At 36.7% G+C, this 26,672-nt stretch overlaps 1 protein-coding gene across 1 annotated transcript in view; it reads left to right on the forward strand.

Moving 5' to 3' along the window:
• The first annotated feature begins 310 nt into the window (after positions 1-310).
• The window catches only part of LOC149574991 (protein FATTY ACID EXPORT 5-like), a 39,182-nt gene continuing 12,820 nt past the window's right edge, over positions 311-26,672 (forward strand). Inside the window, exon 1 of the mRNA XM_089814843.1 lies at positions 311-1,068. Within this exon, the coding sequence (XP_089670969.1) occupies positions 870-1,068 (199 nt within the window). The 5' untranslated portion in view covers positions 311-869. The remainder of the gene's footprint in view (positions 1,069-26,672) is intronic.

The following is a 26,672-nucleotide window of genomic DNA, read 5'->3' on the forward strand; positions in this document are numbered from 1 at the left end:
TTTTATTATTATTTTAATAAATAGACTACATATCTAAGTAACAAAGATCTTAGCTAAATAAATAATGTAGGTATTAAATGCTAGCACATTAAAGAGAAGCAAAGAAGAAGGACGACTCAAACAAAGCTTGAAGTTAAAACACTTACATCTTCTTAAAAACATTCCAACAAGGGGACAATTATAACTTGTCTAAATCTTTAATTTCAATTGAATGTAAGAGAAGATATGCCCTCCCAAAGACTTTGTAACTTCTGCAAATTTTAAGCAAGGGACATGTATATAAGATACTAAAGTCTTAAATAAGAATGGAGGTTAAAATACATGTTAGATTTTAAATTTAATATTTTTTTGAGGTAAAAGTCTTTATTGATAAAAAAACTACACACAATCCATCAAATTCCACGAAGATCTACCATAGAAAAAATCCAATAACAATTGGGAGTCCAATAAAAGCCACCTTTTTGTCATGTTGACAATTCAAATCCATCCCTTTTTTTTTGACTCCACATATTACCATGTTTCCAATGAACTAAGAAAGACAACATTTTGAAAAAACCAAAAAAAAAAATCAGCATTTCTGACTTACGATTACTGGGTCACCTCCCCTATAAAGTCAAAGTGGTAGTTTACTAATTAAATTTTAAAAAACAAAAAACATAAGCAGATCTGTTGGCGCCCAAATACACATAATCCAATTGTTTGCGCAGATAAGAAGCTGTGAAATTTAATTTCATACAATGAACGAAATACGCTGTTGACTTTATTGTGTCAGCTGCAGTAAAGCAGGATGTCACCTATATAAATGAATTAATTGCGGGAAGAGGCAGACCAGACGAATTCAAGGAACGAGTACCTGACAGGCACGGAGGATGCACGACTTTTGCTTCACATTCCCCTATGGAGCCCTGGTTGCGATCGGAGGACTGGTGGGATTCATGAGAAAGGGGAGCGTCACCTCCTTGGCTGGAGGCCTTGGAGCGGGCCTCTTCCTCCTCCTTGCTGCCCAGATGAGTCTCAATGCCTTTAACCAGCGCCGCAATTCCTATCTTGCCCTTTTCATCCAGACAGGTAAGATTCGTTCTCTTTTCCACTTTCTTTTCACTTCAAATCACTTGTATGTATATTGACCCAATTGGTATCACTGTTCGGTTTGATCTATCAATAGTTCGTCACAATTGAGGATTTAAAGGTCCTGGGACCAAATTGCATGGTGTAAATCCATAAAATCTACAGAAACCCTCATGCGCTGACTTGATTTCTGTTAAAGTTCTGTTGGTCAGTTCCTAAGGTTTTTTGGTTAGTTTATTTGGCAATGCACTTCAAATTTCTCTTGGATTTTTTTTGCGACTAAAAATGGTGGGATATTTATAACATCATTTACGTTTATACGTGTTGGACATCATTGAGAGAGATCTTTTTGAATTTTGAAATTTCGTTGTGGGCTTGGTTGCTAGAGTTAAGGTGTATGTATCCCTCAAATTTATCAGGGACTTGCGCCTGACCTACACGGTACATTTAACACATAGGCTGGGTTGTTTACCAAATTTTCTTTTTTTTCGAGAATATAAACATTCCTATTTTTTTTGCAGTCTGATTGGGTGCACAATTTCACTCAACAGTTGACTGGATTTCAATTGTATGTGATGTCTTGTTTGGATCTGAACCTAAATCTCCAGTTCGAAAGGCTGATTCTTTTGACGATTTAGCTTTTTCCATTCTAGGATTGGATCATAAATACTAGATCATCATCTCATTGTGGTTGCTGCTCATAAGCTTTGTACAATAAGTGATGCCTATGAGTTAAGGTTAATCATTTAAAATTGCAGAAAGTTATATTTATTGGTGCAGATGACTGACATTCGTTTTCATGGGTTTTGTGAGGACATTCTGAAAGACGATGGCGAACATTTTTTTCTTTTTTAGTTTGCTTGGATTTTGTTCTGGTTTGCATTTTTCTAATCACTTTAATTTCATCTTTTTGCAGTTCCATAGTATTATACATACTTATACAGTGCTTTAGATTTTCTTAATGTAATGGGATATCTGTTTGGCGGAGTTATGCTAATAGCAGTTTGTTGAGATTCAGCAAGTCTTGGCGAGGACTTGCAGGTTCAAGTCCAAGTGTGGCAAGGCAAGCCTACTTTATATCCTAGATATGCAGGGCAACATCTATGCAGCACCCAGGATGCACCTTTGACATCTGACAACTGGAACTCCCGAGTTTGCAAAACTTGCAAGTTTCAAGAAACTCAGTCTTAGCTGTCTGAGTTGGCTGAGACTCAAAAAGTAGAAAGTTAAAATTGACAATACAATATTGAGCACCATTTAGAACATTTTTCATCTATCATACATTTTTTGATTACTGAGCTTTGCCAAGTTTTGACTGAGTTTTTCCTCTGAATCCAAGCCTGAGCCCGAGTTTCAAAACTGGTAGTGTCTGAAGAGAATGGGCAATAACCAAATGAGCATAGGGGCTGCTTCAGATTGCTCGGGTTCCACAGATCTAGTAATGATGGAAGGGAGGTAATTTGGCTTGAGTTACCCTGGACACTGTACTGAGTGACACTCACACATATAATAAGACTAACCATTCTTCATTACCCAAATTAATCAGTGCCTTTTGCTTCTGTATGACTAATTATGTAGGGTATGCTCCCACAATCGTTAATTGGTTGCCATGCAGATAGTCAATGTGGAGATCCCTTGGAATATAGGATCTTGCAGTTAAATGGTGTCCATGGTGTCCTGGAATATGATATTTTTTGCTCAACTTCATTATTTTCAAAGTTTTCATGAGAAATGTAATTCAATATTTGTAGGTGATATGTGTTAAAAAGGTTGAACTCTTTCAAATCACCACTTGATAAGATTTCCCCAATAATTTCTTAAACGGGCTGTGCAAAAAATGGGACCTTCCTCTCCAGCAGTTGTGTAAATTCTACAGCCTTATAACTAAGAAGCAAACCAAAATTGCAAAGGAATATTTGACAATCTCACCGAGACTGGAATCATAGAGAAAGCTTCAGTAATTTGATCAAAAAATGGCGCTAGGATTTCAACATTAGTAGGTGCTCATTACAGCCCCATAGAAAAAGAACAACACAAGGATCCTTGACCTTATAAAAAACAACAATAAGAAATCCCTTTCACAGAGCTAAATTTGAATATCTCTTGTTATAATAGGACATCGGGCTTTTGAAATCCGTTGATGTAGATCAGCCAAACTTGGCCAGTATCCTTTAAATCTTCCAGTCAACTGTTTCTAGCAAAAAATGTCACATTGACATTCACCTCCTATAGAATGTCTTCCACCAACTTAACCATTTCTACATTTTAGCATGGTGGCCCATAGGATGTGCAGTCCCTGATTCAGGGAGAGGCATGTCATCATCCCTCACATGTGTTGGTCATGCCTTATTATTAATTTCCCCCACATGTTGCTCACTACTCTTAGCAATTGAAGAAGGCCTATTGGCTTTGAATGGGAGTTGTTGCCAATATTTGACTCTCAAACTATAGCCAAAATCATATAGTGATCTGTATTATAAGTTGAGGGGGATTTGATCTTCAAATCAAGCCCAACATTACATGCCACTTGGCAAAGAACTTTTAGCTGAAATTGCATGGCGATAGGAGGCACCATTCACATCCACAACAAGCCTAGGCACGGAAAATTTGTGACACTGAGATGAAAACTTAGGACATGTCGAGAACTCCACAACCCTAGAGGAGAGCACACCCAAGTCTGAGTATTTGAAATCATCTAGAGAAGTGCATGTATGATTAACATCAGTTGAAGGATCTAAATGCCCTAGAGATTTGTCGCAAGAAATGCATAGAGCAATAGTACTTAGCATTGCGACAATTCAATTGATTTTACAATTACTCGTACTACCATTCTAGATTTTCTTGTTTAGTTTCCACCAATTTCATATAAATATTAAGTTAATTTAAAATAGTAATAATCCATCTACTTTTACATTTTATTGTCAGTTCTTGTTAGTTAAAAACTCTTGATCTATAATTTTTTCAAACTTTACATATTCATGGCAAATGATCTTGATGAGGGGCAAACCCCTACTAGTGAGCTCCCCACTAATGCAAATCGACTCTTGTTGTTGTTAGTTTATGAGATGGAGACAATGGGGATATATCTAAAGTGGATTATGGCATTGTGGGTGCAATTCTTCGGAAGGGAGATTAGACAAAGGCCTAATGTGTAATGCTTTGTGAAAGGAATGGAAACAAGTGTTGCTGGGTGACTACCAATAGGAGGGGATGCTGAGGTGGTACTAGAGTGCGCATTGTAATGTTCCCAACGACACACCCAAGTTTTATTTGAGGGAAAACACTTGTAGGAAGCACTCGAGGGAAACACTTGAGTGAAAGTAGTTGAGGGAAAGTACTTGAGGGCAACATCTGAGGGCAACTCTCTAGGGAAAGTACTCGAGGGCAACACTTAAGAGCAAGTACCCGAGGGCAACGCTTGAGGGAAGTATTTGAGGGCAATGATCAAGGGCAACATCAAAGGGCAAAGTACTTGAGGGCAACGATCGAGGGTAAGACCAGAGTGCAACGCTTGAGGGAAGTACTTGAGGGCAAGTGCTCGAGGGTAACACTTGAGGGCAACGACCAAAGGCAAGTACCTTAGGGCATGTACTTGAGGGCAACGTTGGAGGTCATACGACAGAAAAAAGGGTATAATGTGTATGGTGAAGTGGGATGAAGGAAAACCTCACAGTGATATGGAGATAGTTGTACGAAAGGGAGTGTAGTGGTGTATGTATATATGGATGTGTTGTCATACAAAATATTGGGGCAGGCATACGATTGGCTGTATGTGAAGGTGGTTTGGTCGTACGGAGTGGCGTGCAATGATAGATGGTAAGGTGGAGGTAGGATTTTCCAAGATGTTCGTCAATACCAAAATAATGAATATCAACCTATGAGTTGCAAACACTAGTGATGCTAGGAATGTAATGAATAGATGCGAGTTGACACACACAATAGAACTCCCATGACACATACATTAATCTTCAAATAATGATAGTACTTGATTACAAATTGCATATGCATCGGACAAGACTCAAGTAGACACAAGCAGTCGCCAAATGATGACGATTGACAGATCTTGCACACAAGTGAAATATCAGAATGATATCTCCAATGGTACAATAGGGTGGCCTTGGACCATTGAAACAACAAGCAGCATAGTAGGGAGGGTCTTCCAACTCTGAAATTGCACACAACTTCCTCAGCCTTCAGCCTTTAGAACTACAAAGATAAATCAAATTGAATCCATGATGAATTGCAATGCTCATCCATCTCCTTATAATGGCCTCCAAGAAGCATCTAGAGATTTACAACAGGGCAACAATATTATTTTATTACTTTATTAATTTTGGGCCCCACATTTATTAATTAAAATAATTAATTAAAGGTCCTTTTATTATATTATTTAAATTTTGGGACTAATTAATTAATTAATTAAATTTAATTATAACATTAAAATTTAGGGACATGACACACACAAATAGAGGAGGGAATGACTATTAGGGTTCTTGATGCATTGGTCAACTATATTGTTTGCTCCACAACAACAACCTAGTTGGATGGTTCTTCTCCTTTCGACCAACCATTGACATGGTCAAAAAGTGGGTTTCTCAAAGGTGGAAGCTCAAAGGAAGAGCAATGGCTAGTACATTGCATGTATTCTTATTCCTGTTCAAGTTTATGGCAGCAAAAGATATGATCTATGTTTTATCTATTTCGTGTACTTATGGAAAACATCACTTGTCTCTTAGCTGATGGAAACCAAGCTTCGATCTTGTGGTTAACCTAAGTTGAAAGTACCCTATGTGGGTTAGAATGTTAGACCTCCCATTAGAGTTTTGGGATGAGTAGATTTTTGGTGGATTGGCAAATTTTTGATAGCTATGTTTCAATTGATTTGGTTACCAAGACAAAGTCCAGGTTAGTGTTTGCTCGTTTTTGTGTCAATGTTGTTGTGAGTAAGACTCTGCCCAACTTTATTACCCTACAATCTAAATTGGGTAAATGAACACAAGCATTGGTATATGAGAATGCCACAATCTTTTGCTAGAAGTGCAATGAATCAGGCTATGTGATTTCTAATTGCAAGGCCTCTATCAAAGAACAACAAAAACTAAAAGGTATCCCTATCTCCTCTTTGAGGGTTAGTGCACCGTTGAGGGTGCATGTTGAGATATTTATAGTAATGAATATCCTTTCACATATGAGATTCTTAAACTTCTAGAAACCCCCTAAGAAACTTGACCAAGGCCTAGATTTGGTTGGTGGCCCTATTTTGCACATTGTTCCTCAAGCCTATCATGAAGGAACTTGATTGCTGCTTTACTGTAGTTGTATGTTTTGGAGGAGGGCAAAATATTGCTTGTTGTGCCCCAAATGGTGGTTACTTTGTCCACCTCTAATGATTATTCTGTTTCACTAGAGCCAATTCTCACCCCACCCATGGGTAAGAACTTCTCATCACAGAGCATCCAACCAATTATATGGTTGCCGATGATCGTTGGATATTCTAGTAAAAGAAAAAAAAGAACAATAGTTTAGATGTTGGCTCTGACGTGAAGGATTGTCGACCTTCACAGCATGTCACAAGGCAAAAGGAAGTCATGAGGGAAATCCCAATGGAAGGTAGAGGACCCTAGATTCTGCAGCCAAGACAAGGAATTGAAGTTCCTCTTGTGGAATATGAGGGGGCTAAATGGCCCCTAGAAACAATTTGCTCTTAAGAATTGTGTCTTGGAAAATGTTATTGAAATCCTTCTCCTTTAGGAAGTAAAGATGATCGAATCCTCTTTTAGTACATTTGTGGTTAGGTTCGTAATATTGTATTGTGGAAGCAAATGGATCCTCTTGCAATATTGTTATGATGTGGAACTTGCTAAAGGTTTTTGTGGCTTTGATCTCTTCTAATCAAAATATTTTAATTTTAGGTTCAATTCTAGAGGCACAACTTGGTTTATAGTGAATTTTTATACGCCCAACTCCCACAATGTCAGGAAAAAAGTTTGGAATGATATCAAACCCTTGCTGCTGCATATTTCAACCAACATTGGCTCCTTGTGGGTGACTTCGATTTCCCTCTTTGCCCATTACAGAAGATGGGTGGCCTGGATGACTTTGCATACAATATGATGGATTTATTTGATTTCATTAAGGTAACATGTCTGGTTGACATTGAGCTTACTGGACAAAAGTTTACTTGGTCAAACCATAAAAAGGATGTGGATCTCATTCATGTGAGATTGGACAAATTTCTTTGCTTGCCTAATTGGGGCATGGATTTAATTACTTCATTGCTGCTATTTCCCGCACAATATTTGATCATAATTGACTCCTATTGGATTGGAAAGATATGTTGCAGAAGGGAGATAGTCTCTTTTGCTATGAAATCATGTGGGCACCCACCCTCAATTTTATGCTTGCGTGGCATGGTAAGACTCACTTGTGATAAAAACTTCTATGTTTTGGGTGTTTTCAAAAACTCTATATTATTAGAAGGAATGTAAATGGATGGAACAAGCTCAAATTCAAGAATGTTTTCAAACATAAAAAAGAATTATATAGGAAGTTGGCTTCCATCCAAGAGCAAATGGCTAGGGTCAACCTCTCAGCAATTACACGTATTGCTGAAGAAACTTTGGGGGTCTACTAGAAAAAATTCCTCTATAGAGAGGAATTTTTGTGGAAACAAAGGTCTAGATTCCAGTGGCTTAAGTAAGGGGAGAAAAGCTCAACCTTCCTCTAACCCTCAACTTGCACCCATAAGAAAAGAAACACCATTCTTAGCATCATAGATGAAAGTGATGGGGTGGTAATGAAGGACAATCAGAGGAGTATTTTGGCCTTCGATTTCTTCTGCAAGGCCTTCAAGGATAATTGTTGTAGTGATGGTGATCTTGAAGCATTGGTGCTAGATTGCCTCCCAAGAACTGTTTCTTGGGTTGTTAACAAGCTTTTGATGGCCTCGATCTCTGTACAGGAAGTGTACGAGTGCTACATACATTGCCCCTTTGTGTGTGAGTTGTCCTAGAGAACTCAACAACTTCTCCAAACTCATTGGTTGATGATCAAGGTTGTTCAACAATTGGCCTTCAATTGGCAAGGAATCTTCTTTATTCCCATTATTAGGCAATCATGGCAGCAAATCCCTCCACATTTGGGTTGGGCTATCTGGAAAGAAAGGAAAAATAGGATCTTTCTAAAAAAGGAATGCACACCTGACGCGGTGTTTGGCATCTTCCACAAGATGCTGTTAGAGAATTTAAGTGTCACAAAGGGGGCCTTATCCTCCCATTCCTCCCTCTCTTAGTGATGCTTATCAAGTGACTAGGAACTAGGGCTTAGAGGAGTCCTTTGGGAGGTTGACCCATCTAAAAAAATTAAAAGGAAAAACACAAAATGGACCCCCCCTGTCTAAGTCGGTATTTGACAACATAAGAAAGCATTTTGAAGGCTGGTGGCTACGAGTGGAGTGATTAGAGATCATGCTGTGGTGTTGGTGGCTGCTTTTAGTGGTGCATTGCCCATACATATGAACAATCAAACAGAGGGAATGCACCTTTTTTGGGTTGTTAAGATTGTGCTCGCTATTGTGATTAGATCCCTCTCAATTGATGGTGATTCCAAGTTCATCATAAATGTTGTTAAAGGGTTGCCCAAGTCAAATTGGTCTAGGGAAGGTATTTTGAGAGATATTCACATGCTTTTGTAGGGATTTGATTTGTTTTCTATCAATGATGTTTATAGAGAAATTGCCGCGACGTACTCTCTAGCTACAAATGGTTACACTCTGAAAGGGTTGAGGTGTTGGCAAACCCTTGTTTCCCTCTCAATTGATGTGCAAACTCTCCTAAATGGAGTTTGTTTAGAACCCTAGGAACTCTCATGTGTGTGTGTGTGTGTGTGTATATATATATGAGATACATTACATGTGTGTGTGTGTGTGTGTGTGTGTGTGTGTGTGTGTGTGTGTGTGTGTGTGAGATACATTACATGTATGTGTGTGTGTGTGTGTGTGTGTGTGTGTGTGTGTGTGTAAATTACAAATTATTATACTAAATACTAATGAATAGACATGTTCATGGGACATGTCTATCCATATTTCATCTAATATAAGAGAGATGGCTGCCATTTGGAAAGTACATACCCAAAAAGGAACTGCTACTACATTTGCAACATTCCTTTAACATGGTATGAGAGCAAGGTTCCTTCGAATTAGTATTACAAATTAGAAGGTAGATCTGAAGAGCAAAGTTTAGGAGAAAATAAAGATAGAGAGATCATACATCTGCTAGCAATTATTCTTTGTGGAACAAAGAATAGAGGAGATGGCACTGTGGAAAGGACAGAATACATAATATAGCTTGATCGATTACAAAGCAATTCCTAAGGACACACACCTGCTAGAATTAGTGGTTGGACGTAGTCCTAACGTTATGGATGATTCAAGTTTAAAATTACCACGAGAGTAGCAGGATGAACAGGAGTTCTTTTGGAACATTTAACGAAGATACCAATTCAATCATGCAGTCACGATATTATATAGCAGTGAGCAGATTATTAGAAGCTAGAATGGTTGCTTGAAGATTAGTAGAGGCAGGAGTTTAGGTACTGTCATTGAGCATCTGGTGTATTGAATAAGTTGCATTGGGACGTTTGATTATACAACGTTAACACAACACCAGCATGGTCTGAATTGACATGAGTTGAAGAGAGTAATACTCGATATCCCTCATACATTGTCTGATGTGAGTCTATGCGGAAGTTCTCCAGTGAATTTCTTTAAGGCTTGATAGTAGCATGATATAAGGTTCATTTCCAGAACAAACGATACCCAAAGGATGGCTTCCATGCTTATATTGAGTATGAGAGCATTAATACCATCGACTATGAAGTACATGGAACACGATTTAATAGTGAATTTGAAACCCACAAATTGTACAAACCATTTGGGTACTAACCATTGAAGTAGGTATATATATTTTATTATCTAAGTATATACTATATTATATGAGGTTTCTTTTCATATTATTATAATGAAATATATTGTTAGTTAGTTGCATTATTCATATGGTAGGTATTTAATATGAAAATATGTATATATATAAGGTAATTTAAATATTGTAAATATTCTTTCAAAATTATTCTTATTGAATGGTACAATATAAATGTGTTCATTATATATAAAGGGATAAATTTGTACATATATATAATATTAGAAAATTTCTAATAGGTCATTTATATATAGATGATAAATTGAATCAAATTTCTAATGTTCTTATAGTGAAAATATAATAATATTATTATTGAGAATAATTATTAAAGGTGATTTGCATTACTATAAGAGCTATTTGCCTTGATCTTTTTTAAGGATTTCTTGCAAGAAAAAGAAGATTGATTTTTGACTCGGAGTTTGACACTTCTTCAAAAGCAACCTTGGATGAGGAGCTCGAATGATTCATATTCAAAGGGAGTTCGAAAGTCCTTGTGTGTGACCATATGATTTTAATGGGCCTACCCCTTGTGTACATCATGAGGGAGTGACTACTACCAAATGATTATCACTTGTATTTGCAAAAGTTATTAAAAGTTGACAATCTTACAATAACTAAATTTTCTTTAATGATGGATATCTTACAATGTCTAAGCAGATCATGATAGATTATACTTTGCATGGTGGATGTTCATATGGTAAGCATTATGAGAATTCGTGTGGACATACCTTGTGAACATGTTGAGTACATGGTGAATGTTATGCAAATTGATGTTGAGGAGGCCATTACACAGAGTACTTGGTGAATATTATATGAGATGACATTCAGGAAGCCATTACTTATAGTACTTGGTGAATATCTTGCAACTCGACATTTAGGAGGCCATTGCTCAAAGAGTACATGGTTAATGTCATATGAGATGATATTCAAAAGGCTATTACTCCCAATATCATTATTTAGAGTATTTGGTTAATATCATTTGTTGATATTCTGGAGGTCAATACTCATGATATCAAATGTGATATCAAAATGCTGAATATCCTCTGACAAAGATATTACATTAAGGTAATGTATGGTCTTGTGTTTATCCTCACTAACACTAGAGGGAGTGTTAGTGCTAGTGTAGTTTTAGTCGGATAAAACTCACTTAAGATATATATATATATATATATATAATGAGATATATTACATGCATATATATATATGTGATATGTGTGTGTGTGTGTGTGTGTGTGTGTGTGTGTGTGTGTGTTAAATAACAAACTATTATATTAAATACTAAGAATAGAGATGTTCCGTGAAGGGACATGTCTATCCATATTTCATCTAATATAGGAGAGATGGCTGCCATTTGGAAAATACATACTGAAAAAGGCAGCGCTACTACATTTGCAACATATCTCTAAACTTTAACAACTGATAAAGTGTAATAAAATAGGGAACTATGTAAGCTTTCTCAGCAACTTTGTTGATTCTTTGTGCAAATAGAAGCAAGAAGAAATGGTTCTATCTGTGGTGCATCACCACCCTTGTTTTTACATATTGTTTTCCTTCTTCCTTGTAGTAAGTAGAATATTGTTAACTATAGGAGTTTTTGTCTTAGATTTGATCGACACTTGTGCATTTAATCAAGAGAGGAAGCTAACCGTCTTTGAAAAGCTGTCCTCATTTGCCAGGTTCCACATTTCGAGGTTAGTTCCATTGTCATTGACATGCTAGGCTAGATCAAGCAGGGTGCAATTTTATGTATCTTCTAGCATGCTTGGTGGGACTTGGATTTGTGAACTATACATTATTCAAACAGGATTTTGGAGTGGTCCCTAGTGCATCTTGTTAGAGTAATTAGTTGTTTTCACTTATTAACTAAATCACTTTGATTTAATTAATTAAGTTGCCTATTACTCTAGTTTGCTTAAGCTATCTTGTAGGTGCATATAATTAATATTTTATTAATTATCTTGTGCAACCTAGCATTTTTAGGCTTTAGGTTACCCTTTTCGGGTTTCGATCTCCTTTATAAGGATTGATCTCTTTGTATTTTTCATTATGAAGATCCGTTGAATAATATTTTCTTCATCTGAGTTTTTCAGATCAAACCCTTGCCTCTTCTTGTCTTTTTCTTCTTTGTGACAGGTTTTCTGCATGCAGGTTTTCTTGGGCTTCGTGGATTTGTTGTCCGCTTTTGCTCAAATCCTACACATCTTGCCTATAGGGGATAACTCAACACCATGGTGACTTTGCTGGTCAAATCCATTGGTTGAAGCAGTTTGTGTGCTCAAGCTTCCAATTGGTGATTGTGTTGGTGGTAGGTACATACCATATTGTGTATTTTGAGCAGCTGCTTTTGCTTTGCTTAAGCCTTATTAATTTATTTTTCTCATCTTCCTTCATGGTTCAGCATGTCAAGATACCATGGACAAAACATATTCCCCTCTATGTTTTATGAAATTACAGACTTTATGTCTCCGCTTGAGCAATATCAAGCTAGAAATGTTGCTGGTTTCACTTTTCATAACCCTACTATAGCAGGTACTTGCCTCCCACCCATCCTTGCTCAACCTTTTTGACATCCTCTACATGCTTGTCAACAACACCAGGAGGCTTTAATCAAACCCCAATAAGTGTGCTTATCCTCTCATCCAGCCATAGAATGCAAATGACTTGGAGAATGTCAGCATCAAACACATGATCCTAAATCTTCAATAACTATTAAGGGCTTTTGAGTTGGAGCAAGAGTATGGTTTGTAGTAAAAGGAGCTTTGAAAACATGATTTTTTTCTAAAAGTCAACAAGAGATGAAGATGTAGAGGAGGCATGGTGCAGGAGCACCTAGGTAAGGCTATCTAACAACCTAGGGTTCCTAATTAAGTTTTGGCTTGTAGTGGCCTTAGCTAAGCCACTAGTGAAACAAAAAGGGGGATAGAGAGCCCTAGAGTAGGGCTTAGCCATTAGGAGGTCTAATTGGGTCTTCATTACTGCCTAGTTGTCTAAAGTTGCTATGTGATGTTCAAATTGTTGTCATTATTGCTAAGGATGGCAACTGTGCATCTAGAGGGCTAGATTAGTCAACTAAGGAGTGGGATGATGTTTTCATGTCATAAGTGAGATAACTAAGCACTAGGTAGAGTTTCATGGGGTCTGGACCAAGTTTGGTCTACCCAAGACGGATTGTAAAGTTGCTTGACAATTTTGCAAAATTGTAAAAGTTGTCATGGCAACTTTTATTCCAAAATGTGCAACTTTGTTCAGATGGTTGTGTAATCACCTCAAAGCGGTTGGAGCAGGTGTAATGGAGCTACAAAAGGCTTCCCTCGACCTGTAACAAGGGTTGGATGACATTGTGAAGGAATTTGGTTAAATGAGCAAAAGCATATTTCTGTGTTATTTTATCACAGTGCAGGTTTCTGGCTTCTTAAGGGCATTGGATGGATTGAATTTTGTACTGTACCTTGTTCATGAGTTGTTAGGTGTTGTTTACTAGTTCTGCGTGTGATTAGATAGTTTGTGGAATCCATTTCATTTCCTTTTTGTAAATATTTTGGTTTGTGTTGTTGCTGTCCAGAATCAGGCAGTTTGGGAAAATGGAGTCTTAACTCACCTTTCCACTATGGCAATGGTACAGTCTCTTGGAATGTGTGAGAAGACTCCTTGTACTATAAGCATGCAAGAGCTTGGGCCCTGGAAAGCAAGTTTGGCCATTTTGCAATGATGCCCTAGGCAAGCCAAGCGAGCATGGTTAGGGATCACAGAGTTTAAAATAACTTTTAATGGGATTGAGTGCAATGAATGCTTCAGTCTAAGTGGATGGGGTGAAGGATATGAGAGTGAAGAAGTCCTATGCCAAAGGAGACCTCTTGGTGATATGTCTAGACAAGGATTTGACCAAACCCTTATAAATCTTGTCAACAAATTTGAAAACCCTTGATTTTAGGCTTAAAATCAGCATGCCACTGTACGGATAGGTTGGGGAAGTTAGACCAAGTGAATCTCAAAGGTCTTCCAAAAGGGTATTAGGATATGAAGTTAGTTTGCCACCTCATTAAGCCTTTTCCTGAGTTAAGTGCCAAAAGGTGAGTTTGGAGGCTTAATTCATTGTAGCCCTTCTACGCCTAAATTGGAGCAATTTCTTGGAGTCGATAGAGATTTCAATGGATTTTTGGTGGATGAGTATTGGAATGAACTCAAGACCCTAGGGACAATCCTATACCTCTATGTTGAGTGGATTGTGACCATGTGTGGGTGTTTGGTGTAGATGAGCCAGTAGGGCATCTAAGGAGTGATGATTAGTGGATGATAAGTTTTATATTGGTGTGGACAAGTTGAAAGTGCAAGGGATTGGGAGTGTGATCCCCCTAAGTTAGGGTTAGTGCTAGAACCTTGAAAGGCTAGAGAAGAGGCCTAAAGAAGACCGTAGGAGAAGTTAGGGTTAAGGAGAAAGACTTGTCCTTGCATCATGGCACGAGCAAGATATGAAGCACAAAGAAAGCAATGTGAGGGGTGCCTTGCAAGGAAAATGGCTACTAGAGAGGAACAAATCATGTAGTTTGCAAGCACAAGGGGGAAGCAAATTAGAGAAGAGGCTAAATTAGTTGCCCATGCTTCTTGCTTCAAATTTGCAAATTTCATGGTTTACCCCTTGCAAGAACTTGTAGTTGTGTAGATCTAGTCTTTTGTTCCATAAGAATGGCCCTATCAAAAGCCTTTTCTCCTTCAAGAAATCCAATATACATTTCAAAAGCGTATTTGGGATTGGTTCATTTGTCCCGACTCCTGATTGTTTGGTGTGCTATCTGGTTCAAAGAGCAAAATGAAGAAGTATTTGAAACAAAGGTGGAACAACTTTTTAACAACCACTTTTTCCAGGCCTTAATTATCAACTAACATCTCAATGAAATACAATACTAATTCACATTCATGTGCATGAGAAGGTAGTTACAATCAGTTAATTGGAAATCTCATAACTAACAATTGAAGACACCATCAATGAATTGAACAAGGAATTTTAAATCTACATACTGTAGAATTCAAAACAGAAATTCGTCTAGGGATGCTTCTGCAAAATCCAGGTTAGTCCATAAATACCGCTTAAGGAACAAATAGCTACACCATTTTATCGTAATGACAAATACCACTATATCATCTAGGGGATCAAATACCACTATCATTTAGGACATCAAATACCATTGTATCGTTTAGGGCATCAAATACCACTGTATCATTTAGCGCATTGAATATCACTGTATTATTTAGAGCATCAAATACTACTGTATCATTCTTTTTCTTTCTATTGCTGACTATGGAAGCAACATATAGTTAGAAGGTACGCTCATATTCATTATTCAAATAAATGAAAGACGGAAATAACAATCCATTAGATAAACCTATCTCTTGCATATAGTTATATTTCATGTTCAGTTGAAAGTTCAATCGATGTAACCGGTTACCAATTACATTGACGAAAAGTTGCTTTCATTAAAGGAATAATTGAATCAATGATATAAATCAATCCATCATAACTTCTACTCGTATATACATCATAAAAGTAAAAAACCTGTTTTCGACAAATGTTTGAATGCATAACTTATCTTTGTTTGGTGCGTGTCCTGATATCTTGTGGAGAGGGGAAACATTGTTAGGGGCTTAACCTCCCAACCACAGAACTTAAACTTATCTCCACACTTTCTCTAACAAGAAAGACCCTCCCTATCTAGAAATAGACATGGAACACCTTGATCACCATTGAGCATCCTGGTACTAGGGGCTTGACTAAGCATAAAGATCTGAATATTGGACTTCCATGAGCTAACTCTTGTTAATTAATATCTCTTTTCTTTTGAGCTTACAATTACTATTATTAATGGTTCATTTCTTTTCATGTAGGAAATAATTCTATGTTCAATTATTTTCAACTCACCCTTCATCTCAGCCAAGATGGCCCTCCTGGATGGATTTTCTGGGTGCAAGTTTAAGTGTTATTTCTGAATTATAATCATAGTCAATATCTTATGTCCCTTCCGGGCTCATCACAGAATCATGAAGAATACTTGACTTGCATCTTCTTATGTTTGTTGTCCTTAACTCACAAACTAAAGAGTAGAGGTCCCTATATAAAGTGTATTTCACAAATTTGACTAAGCAAAATCATATATCGTTATGAGATTAATTCTAAATGGAAACCACCAGCAATCAATTGTAATTCATTATTCAAACTGATGGATGTACCCTCCTGTGGATATTAGTCGAATATGAATCAAAGTTTGCCATCAGATTGGCATTCTAAGTTGATATCAGAGCTTAAAGAAAAGAGGCCTTATTCACTTACATACTCACCCATCGGGTGGCTGCCTATACTGCACAGATTTCAAAGTTCTCATCAAGATTCAAACATGAAATGTAAAACAAGACCTGGGATGTGCTCCGCTTGGACTCGGTTCATACAACTTGCTGCCATGTTTTGTCAATCCAAGATGCACAACAAGCACCACTTTCCAATGACTCCTCTGAATCTATATGAACTCAAAATGTAGGAAGAATTTATGTCTAGCAGATATAAGAACTCCGGCTATAGATATGAGAAATAATGATGCAAAACAAAGGTAATCCATGCTCTGAAGGTTTGTGCCTTGCAAAACAAATATAACCTAAACAATTGCGAGAGGAAGAGGCCCGCTTCCCAGGCAGCGGGGAGAATAATAAAGAACAAAATCATCTTTATGTTATCTTGGTTACAAGAAGAGGGTGGCAGTGAGAGTTACAAATGCAAACAAGAAGTCATCAGTACAAATATTTAAATTGGCCATCTCAACTTAGAAGGCCCGATGGAAAATAATAGATATATGAAAGGTGGCCTCACATGAAATAATATTAAACCATAACCATGGTGAAAGAAATAATAATAATGTCTTAATATATAACATCATTGTATTTATAGATACCTATATATGTATGTATGCATATACATGTACATGTGTAAACCTCAACCATAGATCTCTTATGTATACACAAAATAACAAGTATGCATATATGTCATTATATATATAGATATATAAAGTTGGTTTACGTATGTACACATATACATGTATGTACGTGTATAGATATGTAGGTATCATGATGTCGATATGATAAGACATGATTATACCTCAGGAGGCTCCAACCAACAACACAATTACAAAGGTACAAATTTGCTTAAATTTCAATTCATGCTTAGTGATCTCATTTACTATTAAATAATGTGTAATTTAACAGGTTAGCTCATGGTCGTCCAACATACAACTCTTGCTTGCCTATTCGTTTACCTTTAGCCATGGTGATTCAAGTCTCGTACCTATTTGCCCAGTGATGGTGGTGCCCTTGTGACCAATTCTTTTCTGACAATGCTTCCACCCATTTGACGTGTTCCCTACAAGGAAATTTTCCACAATTAAATCATATTCTTCAATATAATAATAATTGCCATAAAAGGTTATTAATCATACATAATCACAATGACTAACTGCCTTTTCACTTCCCATGATAAATAACCAACTTTCTAAGATAGCTTTAAAATATCATCATAACGGTTAACTAGCATGTCATCTTCATATGAAATTATAACGATTAACCATCTTACCATTTCACATGATAGAACAAATTTTAATTGTCAACTGACTCCATGTGAAACCTCAACGGCTATATGAACATTTTAAATTGGGTCAAAAATTGGGATGTAACATACCATTCCCCTTGTGTTTCATCGTCCTTGATGAACTTGAAAATTTAACGAACATTATAAAGGAGCATTTAAAATTGGGCTAAAAATTCGGATGTAACATATTTAACAACCACCTTTTCGAGGCCTTAGTTATCAACTAACATTTCAGTGAAATAGAGTAATTAAAGAAAAGTTTGCCATCGCATTAGCATTCTGATTCAATATCAGAGATTAAAGAAAAGAGGCCTTATTAGAGAATGAAAGGCTTGATCAATTTACTTGTCATGACACCATTTCACTCTATAAGTTGGGTCTGTCATTTGGTGTGTTGATTGGTTTGATGAAGAAAATAGGTAGGAGAAGCTTGCTTTATTTGAGCTCCTGTATGCTCCAATGAATGAGGAATTAACCTTGTTGCAAGAAAAGATTGAAGACGAGTAGCTGCAAAAGAGTTTATAAAGTAGTGGAAAGTGATTCACAAAGTAGAGCAAGTAGTCCTTTCATTTATTAAGCTTCTTTGCTGTGTTGACCATGAAGAAGAGAACATGTCTATGTTTGCATCAACAAAATTCATGGTGCAGTGAGGAAATATTGTAGATCTCGATGAGTTGCTGCTCCGCATAGCTTTGAACTTTGCAAGCAGTAAGAGGACATTTTATTGAACTCCAATTTGTTTTGAAGAACTTTTGTGTAGTTATTTTTCCAAAAACATGAGAACAAATATGTTTTGGAGAATAAAGAAATTGATATGCATGAGGTCACTGATCAACTAGTGCATGATATGAAACTAGAGCATGTATTTGTAAACAAAGATCTTGATGTTTCTCCAGACTGTTAAGAAAGTTTTTGTGAAATAAAGATGACCCTTATCATAGATAGAAGGGAGGAGGTGATTGTTGAAGACTTGTTCTAGCACAAGTTTGAAATCTTTTCCTTAAGCCTTGCCACCAAGGCATCATCTCCTAAGACAGAAGGTTTGTGATAGCATGAGTTGTAGGAGGTTTATGTATTTCTAGATGAATAATTCGTCCCAACACACACCAACAATACACCAAGGAGGTAGAGCACAATTAGGAGTCCAACATTCAAGAGGATGCCCTATTGGGCAGCTAGCTCAAATTGAGGTCATGAAGTCATCACATGCCATGCTTGTTCCTAAGCATGAAAGTGAGAGTCAAGATGAGCAAGATCTGCTTGTTCATTCATTTTAATAGGTCTATGTTAATAATAGATTTTAATGGGTAAGATTTTTTGCACTTATTCTTTGGATGACTATAAATATTTTTTTGGTTGTTGCTCACAAATATTTAAAACACCTCACAACTATTTTGGTAAGATAGTCGATGGATTTTTAAAAAAAAATATTTCTTTGCTGGATAGTTTAGGTTATTGTTTACACCAAGTGCAATTACACCTAGCTCTCCTTGTTTTGTTGTGTTTTGAGGCAAGGGAGTTGTTGTTTCCCTTGTTACTTAGTTCTCAATGGATTGATCAGGTCCTTGAATTCTATGTTTATTAGACACTCATCCCATAGAGGTCTTTAGAAATATTGGCATTTTTATGCTCTTGTGGTTAATCAATTGTAATCGATTTGGGAGATCGTAAATGGACCACCTTGCATGAGTTGGGCTTCTGCTCCTTGTTGTTGCTTTCTTTGCCTGTGCCTTAGTCAAAAGGCCTATGTTTCAAAGTCCAAAATGGAAAGTGTTGAACATTCAAGCCTTTAGACTTTTACTTGATTGTTGCCATGCTATTTCTATTGGCACCAAGGCCTACCTCATTTCCCGCTGCCATGCTATTGCTATCTCTACCACTTTTAGTTTGCTTCCATTGTCTTCGCAAATGCTTGACGCTTGACATTTGGAAGCTTCTTCCCAACAAATGTTTCTAAGTCTTTTTCCATTAGGCTCAAGTTTTAAGCATGTTATGAACAAACTTGCATGGACAAAAATACAAATACAAATTCGGATAAGGTATATGATACATATATGATCATTTTCTAAGATCCCTAATATGCATACGATATTCATAAAAAACAAATACCCATATATTTAACACAATTTTCCAAGGTATTAGAGGAGATTTTCATTACTTAAAAAACACTATTGACACATAATTGCTACAATAATTATAAGTTGACTTAAACAATTTACAATATGTAAATATACTAGAGTTGCATTGGAAGATAACCCCCAAAAAGGGTTTCTAAAATAGAAAAGCATTTCATTTTTCTTTCTCATTTGGTGTAGGTATTGTTTTATGATTTTTTTAAAAATTGCATGAATAAAGGTTAATTAAATTAACTTTTGGAAGATTTAAAATTATCATGGTTTTCAATATTGTTGGAAAATTAAAGTTTTTTGGGCATGCGTATGTACAACATCTGATGTGTATCTAGGCTGTATTGGATATGTATTCGTATCGAATACGGGGCTACGCACAGCCATGGAGGGACAAAGGAGTTTCCAGTCATTCTTGATCCTCAATCCACATTTCTTGCTCTTCATTATACCTCCCTCCAAAGTAGTCATTGGACCTTTGGGCTTTCACATACCTACTTACCATCCCTCTTTCCTTCATTGAAAGTGCAATTCCCTTGCTGATGTCATCATCCATACATGTTAATGTCATCCTATCTGAAGCCATTACTTCTTGTGATGTCATGCTAACATCATCCTTTCTCAGTGATATCGTTCTCAACAAATTTTCCAAGTCTTCCATTTTATAGATCATCTAAATGATTGTACCTAGTTCCAACTTTGAGTGGTTTGGTGCAAAAGTTGGCAAAGTTATGGCTGATCAAAGCTTTCATGTATTCTATGGTCCTTGTTGGGCCTTGACACAATTTTAGGAATTGCAAGATTGTGACGATGTACCTCATTCTAGGTTCATACTTGACCTTCAATAGAGAAAGACTTAGTAATCGGAAGAAAAATATTGATAAATGGGAGATATTTTCCACAACAAGTCAAATTGTGATATTACTATCAAATTGTGATATTACTATCAGGATTCGATTGTGCAGTTTTTTGAGTCAAACTCATTGACCCATATTTCATGAGTAGTAGTTCATAGAACCCATCTCTCAAGAGAATGAATGGAACACTCAAAACGCATTGGATCTAGGTGATGCTCACAGAGGTGCAACACCAGTACTTCCGGGGAGGTCACGCATCCCAGTACTACTGCAGCTTGAGCGCTTTAACTATGGAGTTTCCTCCATGGTTAAACTCACTCTGCTTGCAACCCCATTTGCAAAACCTTCACCGAGTATTGTGCCTTATGAACCATTCATTAGAAAGCCCCTTAAGCTCATCAATTGAAAAGTAGGAGATATTTACCACAAGTCAAATTGTGATATTACTATTAGGATTCAATTGTGTAGTTTTTTGAATCAAACTCTTTGACCCATATTTCATGAGTAGTGGTTCACGGAACCCATCTCTCATGAGAATGAATGGAACACTCAACATGCATTGGATCAAGGTCGTGCACACAAAGGTGAAGCATTGGGACTTCCCGGGAGGTCACCGATCCCAGTAGGTTAGTGGTATTACTAGAACTGGTAGAAAAATATTGCCAAACACAAAGTGGTAGAGCTTCCCACACATGAACCAAGGAAGCCTGCCACAAGGTTCTCAATTCCGGTGAATCCTTGATCATCAACGGTGTAATATCTTAAGGTAGAAGCATCAAAGGTTTTGATTGTTCAGGGATCTACTGAAATCTTTGAGTTGGTTCAGTTCCAGGTCTCATCCTCGACAAAGTGTAGAGCAAGTGGCTAAAGATTTTATGGTGTTGGCTGATGTAGAAATGGTTGTCAACAATTTTGAAGGTTTTTGTAATTGCTAAAACTGTCGGCAGAGCTTCAAGTGTCCCTAAACCGCTGATGGTGACAAAATAATGTGCAGTAAGCGTTGAAAAGAAGATTTTTGATTAAGAATGAAAAGGTGAATTGTTTTGAGGGATGAATATGCTTCTAGAGCACGATTTATTCAACCTGCCTCTCTGCATGCCATAGATGCTACTATGTGCCATCCAACTACCCTATGTAGTGCTGTGAAATTTTGAGAGCATTTTTTAATGCAATTTAGTGGATTTTTTGGGGATTTTCCTTGTAGATCACCTCCTTTTCATCAATGCAGATATGGTAGAGGCATTTTGGTGAATTTTCATGCTTGAAAGTCAGATTTTAGTGATGGTTTGTTAGGTTTCACCTAAGTTTGGTATCTATGTTTTCCCTAACAATTTTTCTGTCTCTCCCTAGCCCAGTTTATCAATAAAAGGCATTTTGTGCTCATTGTAAAGGGGTATTCCCTTGTTTAGTACAAGAGTAAAATTGGCTTTTATGCCTCTATATAAATAAAATCACTACTTTTGCATTTTCTCTATGCTTGCATCTTCCGTAAAGCTTGTTACCTCTACACATGCATAAACACTTGTCATCTTTTTTGAGTTGTATGTTGTGTTAGTTTGTTGTAGACGCTAATTGTGGTTTTTTCACCTTCTTGGTATTTTTTAGACCCCCAACCTTCATTTTTACTTGTAATAAGTTAAAACTGATGAAATATCGAATTGTGTAAGCTTTCTTAGTGATCGTGTTGATTCTGTTTACAAATACAAGCACGAACAAACACATTCTTGGTTCATCAATACCCCTTGTTTTCTTACATGTCCCTCTCCTTTTTCCTTCACAGTTTTTTACCTTAGGGTTAATTTTTGGAGTTTCAGTGCTGGGTTAGGTCAACAGTTCTGCAGTTAGGCTAGATAGGAAGACAACATCTCCCAAGATTCAACCTCATTTAAAAGGTCTTACAAGTTGAGGTCAGTTTCATTGTGTCATTGGAATGCTGGAGTAGCTCCAACGGAATGTAATTTCAGGTGACAACAGTTTAAAATGAGGAAAATAGCAGCATTATTTTGGTTTGTGTAATTGAATTACAAAACTCAGAATTACCATTTTTGCGATTATCATGTGCAAGGTTAACATTTTCATCATTTCATATCTCCTCCCAATTAATATTTAGAGGTGGAATTTTTGAGAGGCCTTTTGGAGTTTATGTTGTCACTTTAGAGATCCATTAGTTGCACCAAAGTGTGGGTTATTCTTTTAAGCATGTGAGATGCTCAAACCTGACCAGTCATTATCCTAGTTACCACTATGCTACCCATTAGTTATGTAATTCTAGAACTTTATTTTCTTTGCCCACTATATTTGATGATAAATGTGTAGATAATTTTTTTTAGCTGGTTCATGTGGGGATTGGAAAAAACATTGAACCTAAATGTTCTATATATGGAAGAGATCCTCTGGGCATCGCATTATTCCAAGTTTACCTCAAGTTTCTTGGATAGGGGAATGTATTTCATTTACCTTGATTTTCTGAGCCATTTTTTGGGACGGATAGGGGATGACAAAAGGGACAACTAAATAAAATAAAGAAAAATTAAAATTCATAGGGGAATTTTAAAAATTCATGCGTACACATGATATATATGGCAAGGTTGCAGTTCGTATGGGCTTGCTGGCTTCATTTGGTGGCATAACATGTCCTTTGGTGTTTCTTTTGTTTTTGCATGAGTATTCTCCTTGTTTTCTGTTTAGTTTCATTATTTGGCACTTGTCTCGGTTCTCTGTGGTTTCTTTTTTCTTTTCTTTGCTAGTTTGTAAAAGGGGTACTTGGCCTTGGCTCTGGCTCGCTCATGTGAGTGAGGGTTAATGGGTAATGATGTTGATGAATCTCCTTCCCGCAAGGAGAGATTGAAGCACCCAATAATGATGGAATGCAATGTGATCAGGATACTCCTTGTAATGATAAAGATGTAGAGGTTGCAGGGTTTCTGAAAATGATGGAAAATCCAACCCTCAAAGCATTAATGATATCAGTGAAAAGTCCTCATATAAGGCAGTGTTGGCCGAGGAATCTATACATTTGTGCCCAATTTCTGCTAGCGTCAATGGTGTTTTTGAAAAAAAGTTTGTTGCAGGCTACCCTAGGGGAGTGGGAGGAGGCACAACCGATGGAGGTAGATGATGAAATAGAGGTGAACCCAAAATTGGAGGAGACAGTAGGGCATCTTTTAATGATTTGAAAACTCTTACCTTGTCCCCCAATGAAGATATGGTTAAGGCCGTTAGGGCTGAGCAAAATCGTCTAAAAAATATAGCTATCTTTTTTGTATGTCTAGATCATAAAGCTTTACCATCTCGCAAATATTTTGATGACTAGTTGAATTCAATTAACGGTAACAGATTTCCACAATCCATTTGTAAAGTACTAAGTTTTCTGGATTCGATTGTGTGTGCTTATTTATCATCAACATTTCAGATCACACTACATGATCCATCATCAGGATAAGAAAGTGTAGGATCATGTAGTGTGATCATGTAGTGTGATCTTATCTTGCACTTTATTATCCTGATGATGGATCATATAGTATGATCTAAAATGTTGATGATAAATAAACACACACAATTGAATCCAGAAAACTTAGTACTTTAGTTGAATTCAGTTTGGGGAAAAAAATTTGGCATTCATGTTAGTTTTTGCAAAATGATACAAAAGGGCTTTTTTGTTGTTTTTTTGAAAAGTCACAATATGCAAGAAAGAGTTCTTAAAAAAGGCTTTTAGAATGTGGGTCATTCTCTTTTTTGTGCATTTGCTTGGTCTCCAAAAGGTAACTTAAAAGTTGTGGAAAGATCTACCCCTTATTGGGTAGAAATTAAGAACCTTCAAGCTGAATTCTGGCCTTTCGTCTCCTAGATCCTTAGTCCTCTTGGCTCTATTCTTCAAATTGAAGAATCGAGGGTTACTTTACCACACCTTAATGCTAGGGTTCTTATAGCATTATCCCTAGAAATTGATTTCCCAGAAATCATTACATTGGATATGGAAGGAGAGAACTTCTCCTGGGAAATTTCATTGTTAAGTAATCTTCACGCCTGCATTCATTGCAAGCGTAATGGGCATGTCAAAAAAGATTGCTCGATGATTAAAGCCTAGTATGATAATGTTAAAGTGACTGGTGAACAATTCAAAGGTGATACCCATAAGTCGGAACAAAATGTGGGTTCCCTCGACCACCTGATAACAAGGCCAATGCTGTTGACAGAGATGACCCTAATACGGTTCATTCAGAACAAGCTATTGAAAATTGGAATATTGATAAAGGAGAATTTATCACTCTCTCGAATCCTTTGTATGATAGGGATTTTGTTGTGATCCTGGCTGATCATAATTCTTGTATTATAAGATCTCATCCCATGATCCTTGTTCAAAAACGAGCCGAGGTTGATGAAATATGTTCGAATACAGTCCCCATTAGATTAAATGCTCAACAATTGGCTATCAAATCTATTAATGGGAAAGCCACCAAGATTAAAAGTGCTATAGTTAACCCTAAAGATTATTATATTCCCTTACTTGAGACCTCAAAGGAAGTGAATGCTGACCTGGGAAATCATTTTATTGAAGTTGTAAGGAAGAAAAGGAAAGTAAATGAAAGAAATTCTTTGTTCAATAATGATAGGAACAAGAGTGATATCCCTAATTGTTTCAATAGGTTATATAAGAATGATATCCCTGATTGTTTCAATAGGTTATATAAGAACCAAAAACCCCCACCCGAATAAAAGTTACTTGTGTTACATTTACATAGTTGGAATGTGCGGGGACTTGAAATGTTTGACAGGGAATATGTGGTCAGGAATTGGTGTAGTAAATTGAAGGATAAAGATCTAATTTGCTTGCAAGAGATTAAGGTTGTTGGTTTTCAAGCCTCATGCATGTTGAAATTTTTGTGAGATCAAGCCTTAGGCTTCCATTCTAATCATGAAAAAGGAAAAGGTTGGTTTTCTTTTCAAGATGTGTGCTCAGTCTTTGAGACTTGTTGAACAAATGGACTTGTTAGTTGACGCTTGGCAGAAGATGTATCAAATAACTAGTAAAAAACTTGCTAGTGACAAAAACAAAGAGGAATTTAAACTCCAAAACAAGCTTAGTGAAACTGAGTTAGAATTGCAAAATAAGGGAGATGATCCTTTCTTGGAACAATTGCTAATTTCTATCAAGCGCCAACTTAGAACTCTGCAAAGAGCCAAGATTCAAAGTCAAAGAATTCAAGCTAAGATGAATCGATTGAAAGATGGAGAGTTAGGTTCAAGATACTTTTTTAATATTATAAGAGCTAAACAAAAGAGAGAACTGATTGAGGAAGTCTAGGTTGAGGAAGGTAATACTAAAGATCCTATGTTGATTAGAGAGGCTTTCTTTAGATTTTACTCAACTTTTTTCATTTGAATTTGGAGAAGAACAATAGGAGGCCTTAAAAGGATGCTTAAACATTATTCCAAAGAAGCTCACTACTTTGGATAGAGATAACCTTAACAAACATATCTCACTTGATGAAATTATTGGTGCCATTAAGTCCATGAAAAATGAGAAACCCCCAGGTTTGGATGGACATACAATTAAGTTTTATAAAGAAAATATTGAGTGGATAGGTAAGGAGCTCCTGAGTTTTAATAATGATGCTTATGACTATGGTTCTTTGGGTAGTAAAGTTAATAGAGGTGTCATTAAGCTGCTTCCTAAAAATGGAGATAAATCTTAGGTTAAAAATTGGAGACCTATAACTCTACTTAACTTGTCTTACAAAATTATCGCCAAAGTGCTAGCCAGAAGAATTGCATTTATCATAAAGAGCATTGTTTTGGTTACAAAAACTGGATTCATTAAGGGCATATATACATTAGAAAATCTAATTACAAGTTGGGAAGGTATGCATTGGGCAAAAGCAGATAGGCAAGATGTGGCCATGGTTTTGCTAGACTTTGAAAAGGCATACAACAAAGTTGAATGGCCTTCTTTCATTGGCATGCTGAAAACCTTTGGGTTCCCACCATACTTTCGTAAGTGGATTGAGATCCTTTTTATAGA

The sequence above is a fragment of the Cupressus sempervirens genome, chromosome 2 (genome assembly GCF_028749045.1).
Source record: "Cupressus sempervirens isolate cs-2001-9-10 chromosome 2, ASM2874904v1, whole genome shotgun sequence".
Taxonomy (NCBI): Eukaryota; Viridiplantae; Streptophyta; class Pinopsida; order Cupressales; family Cupressaceae; genus Cupressus; species Cupressus sempervirens.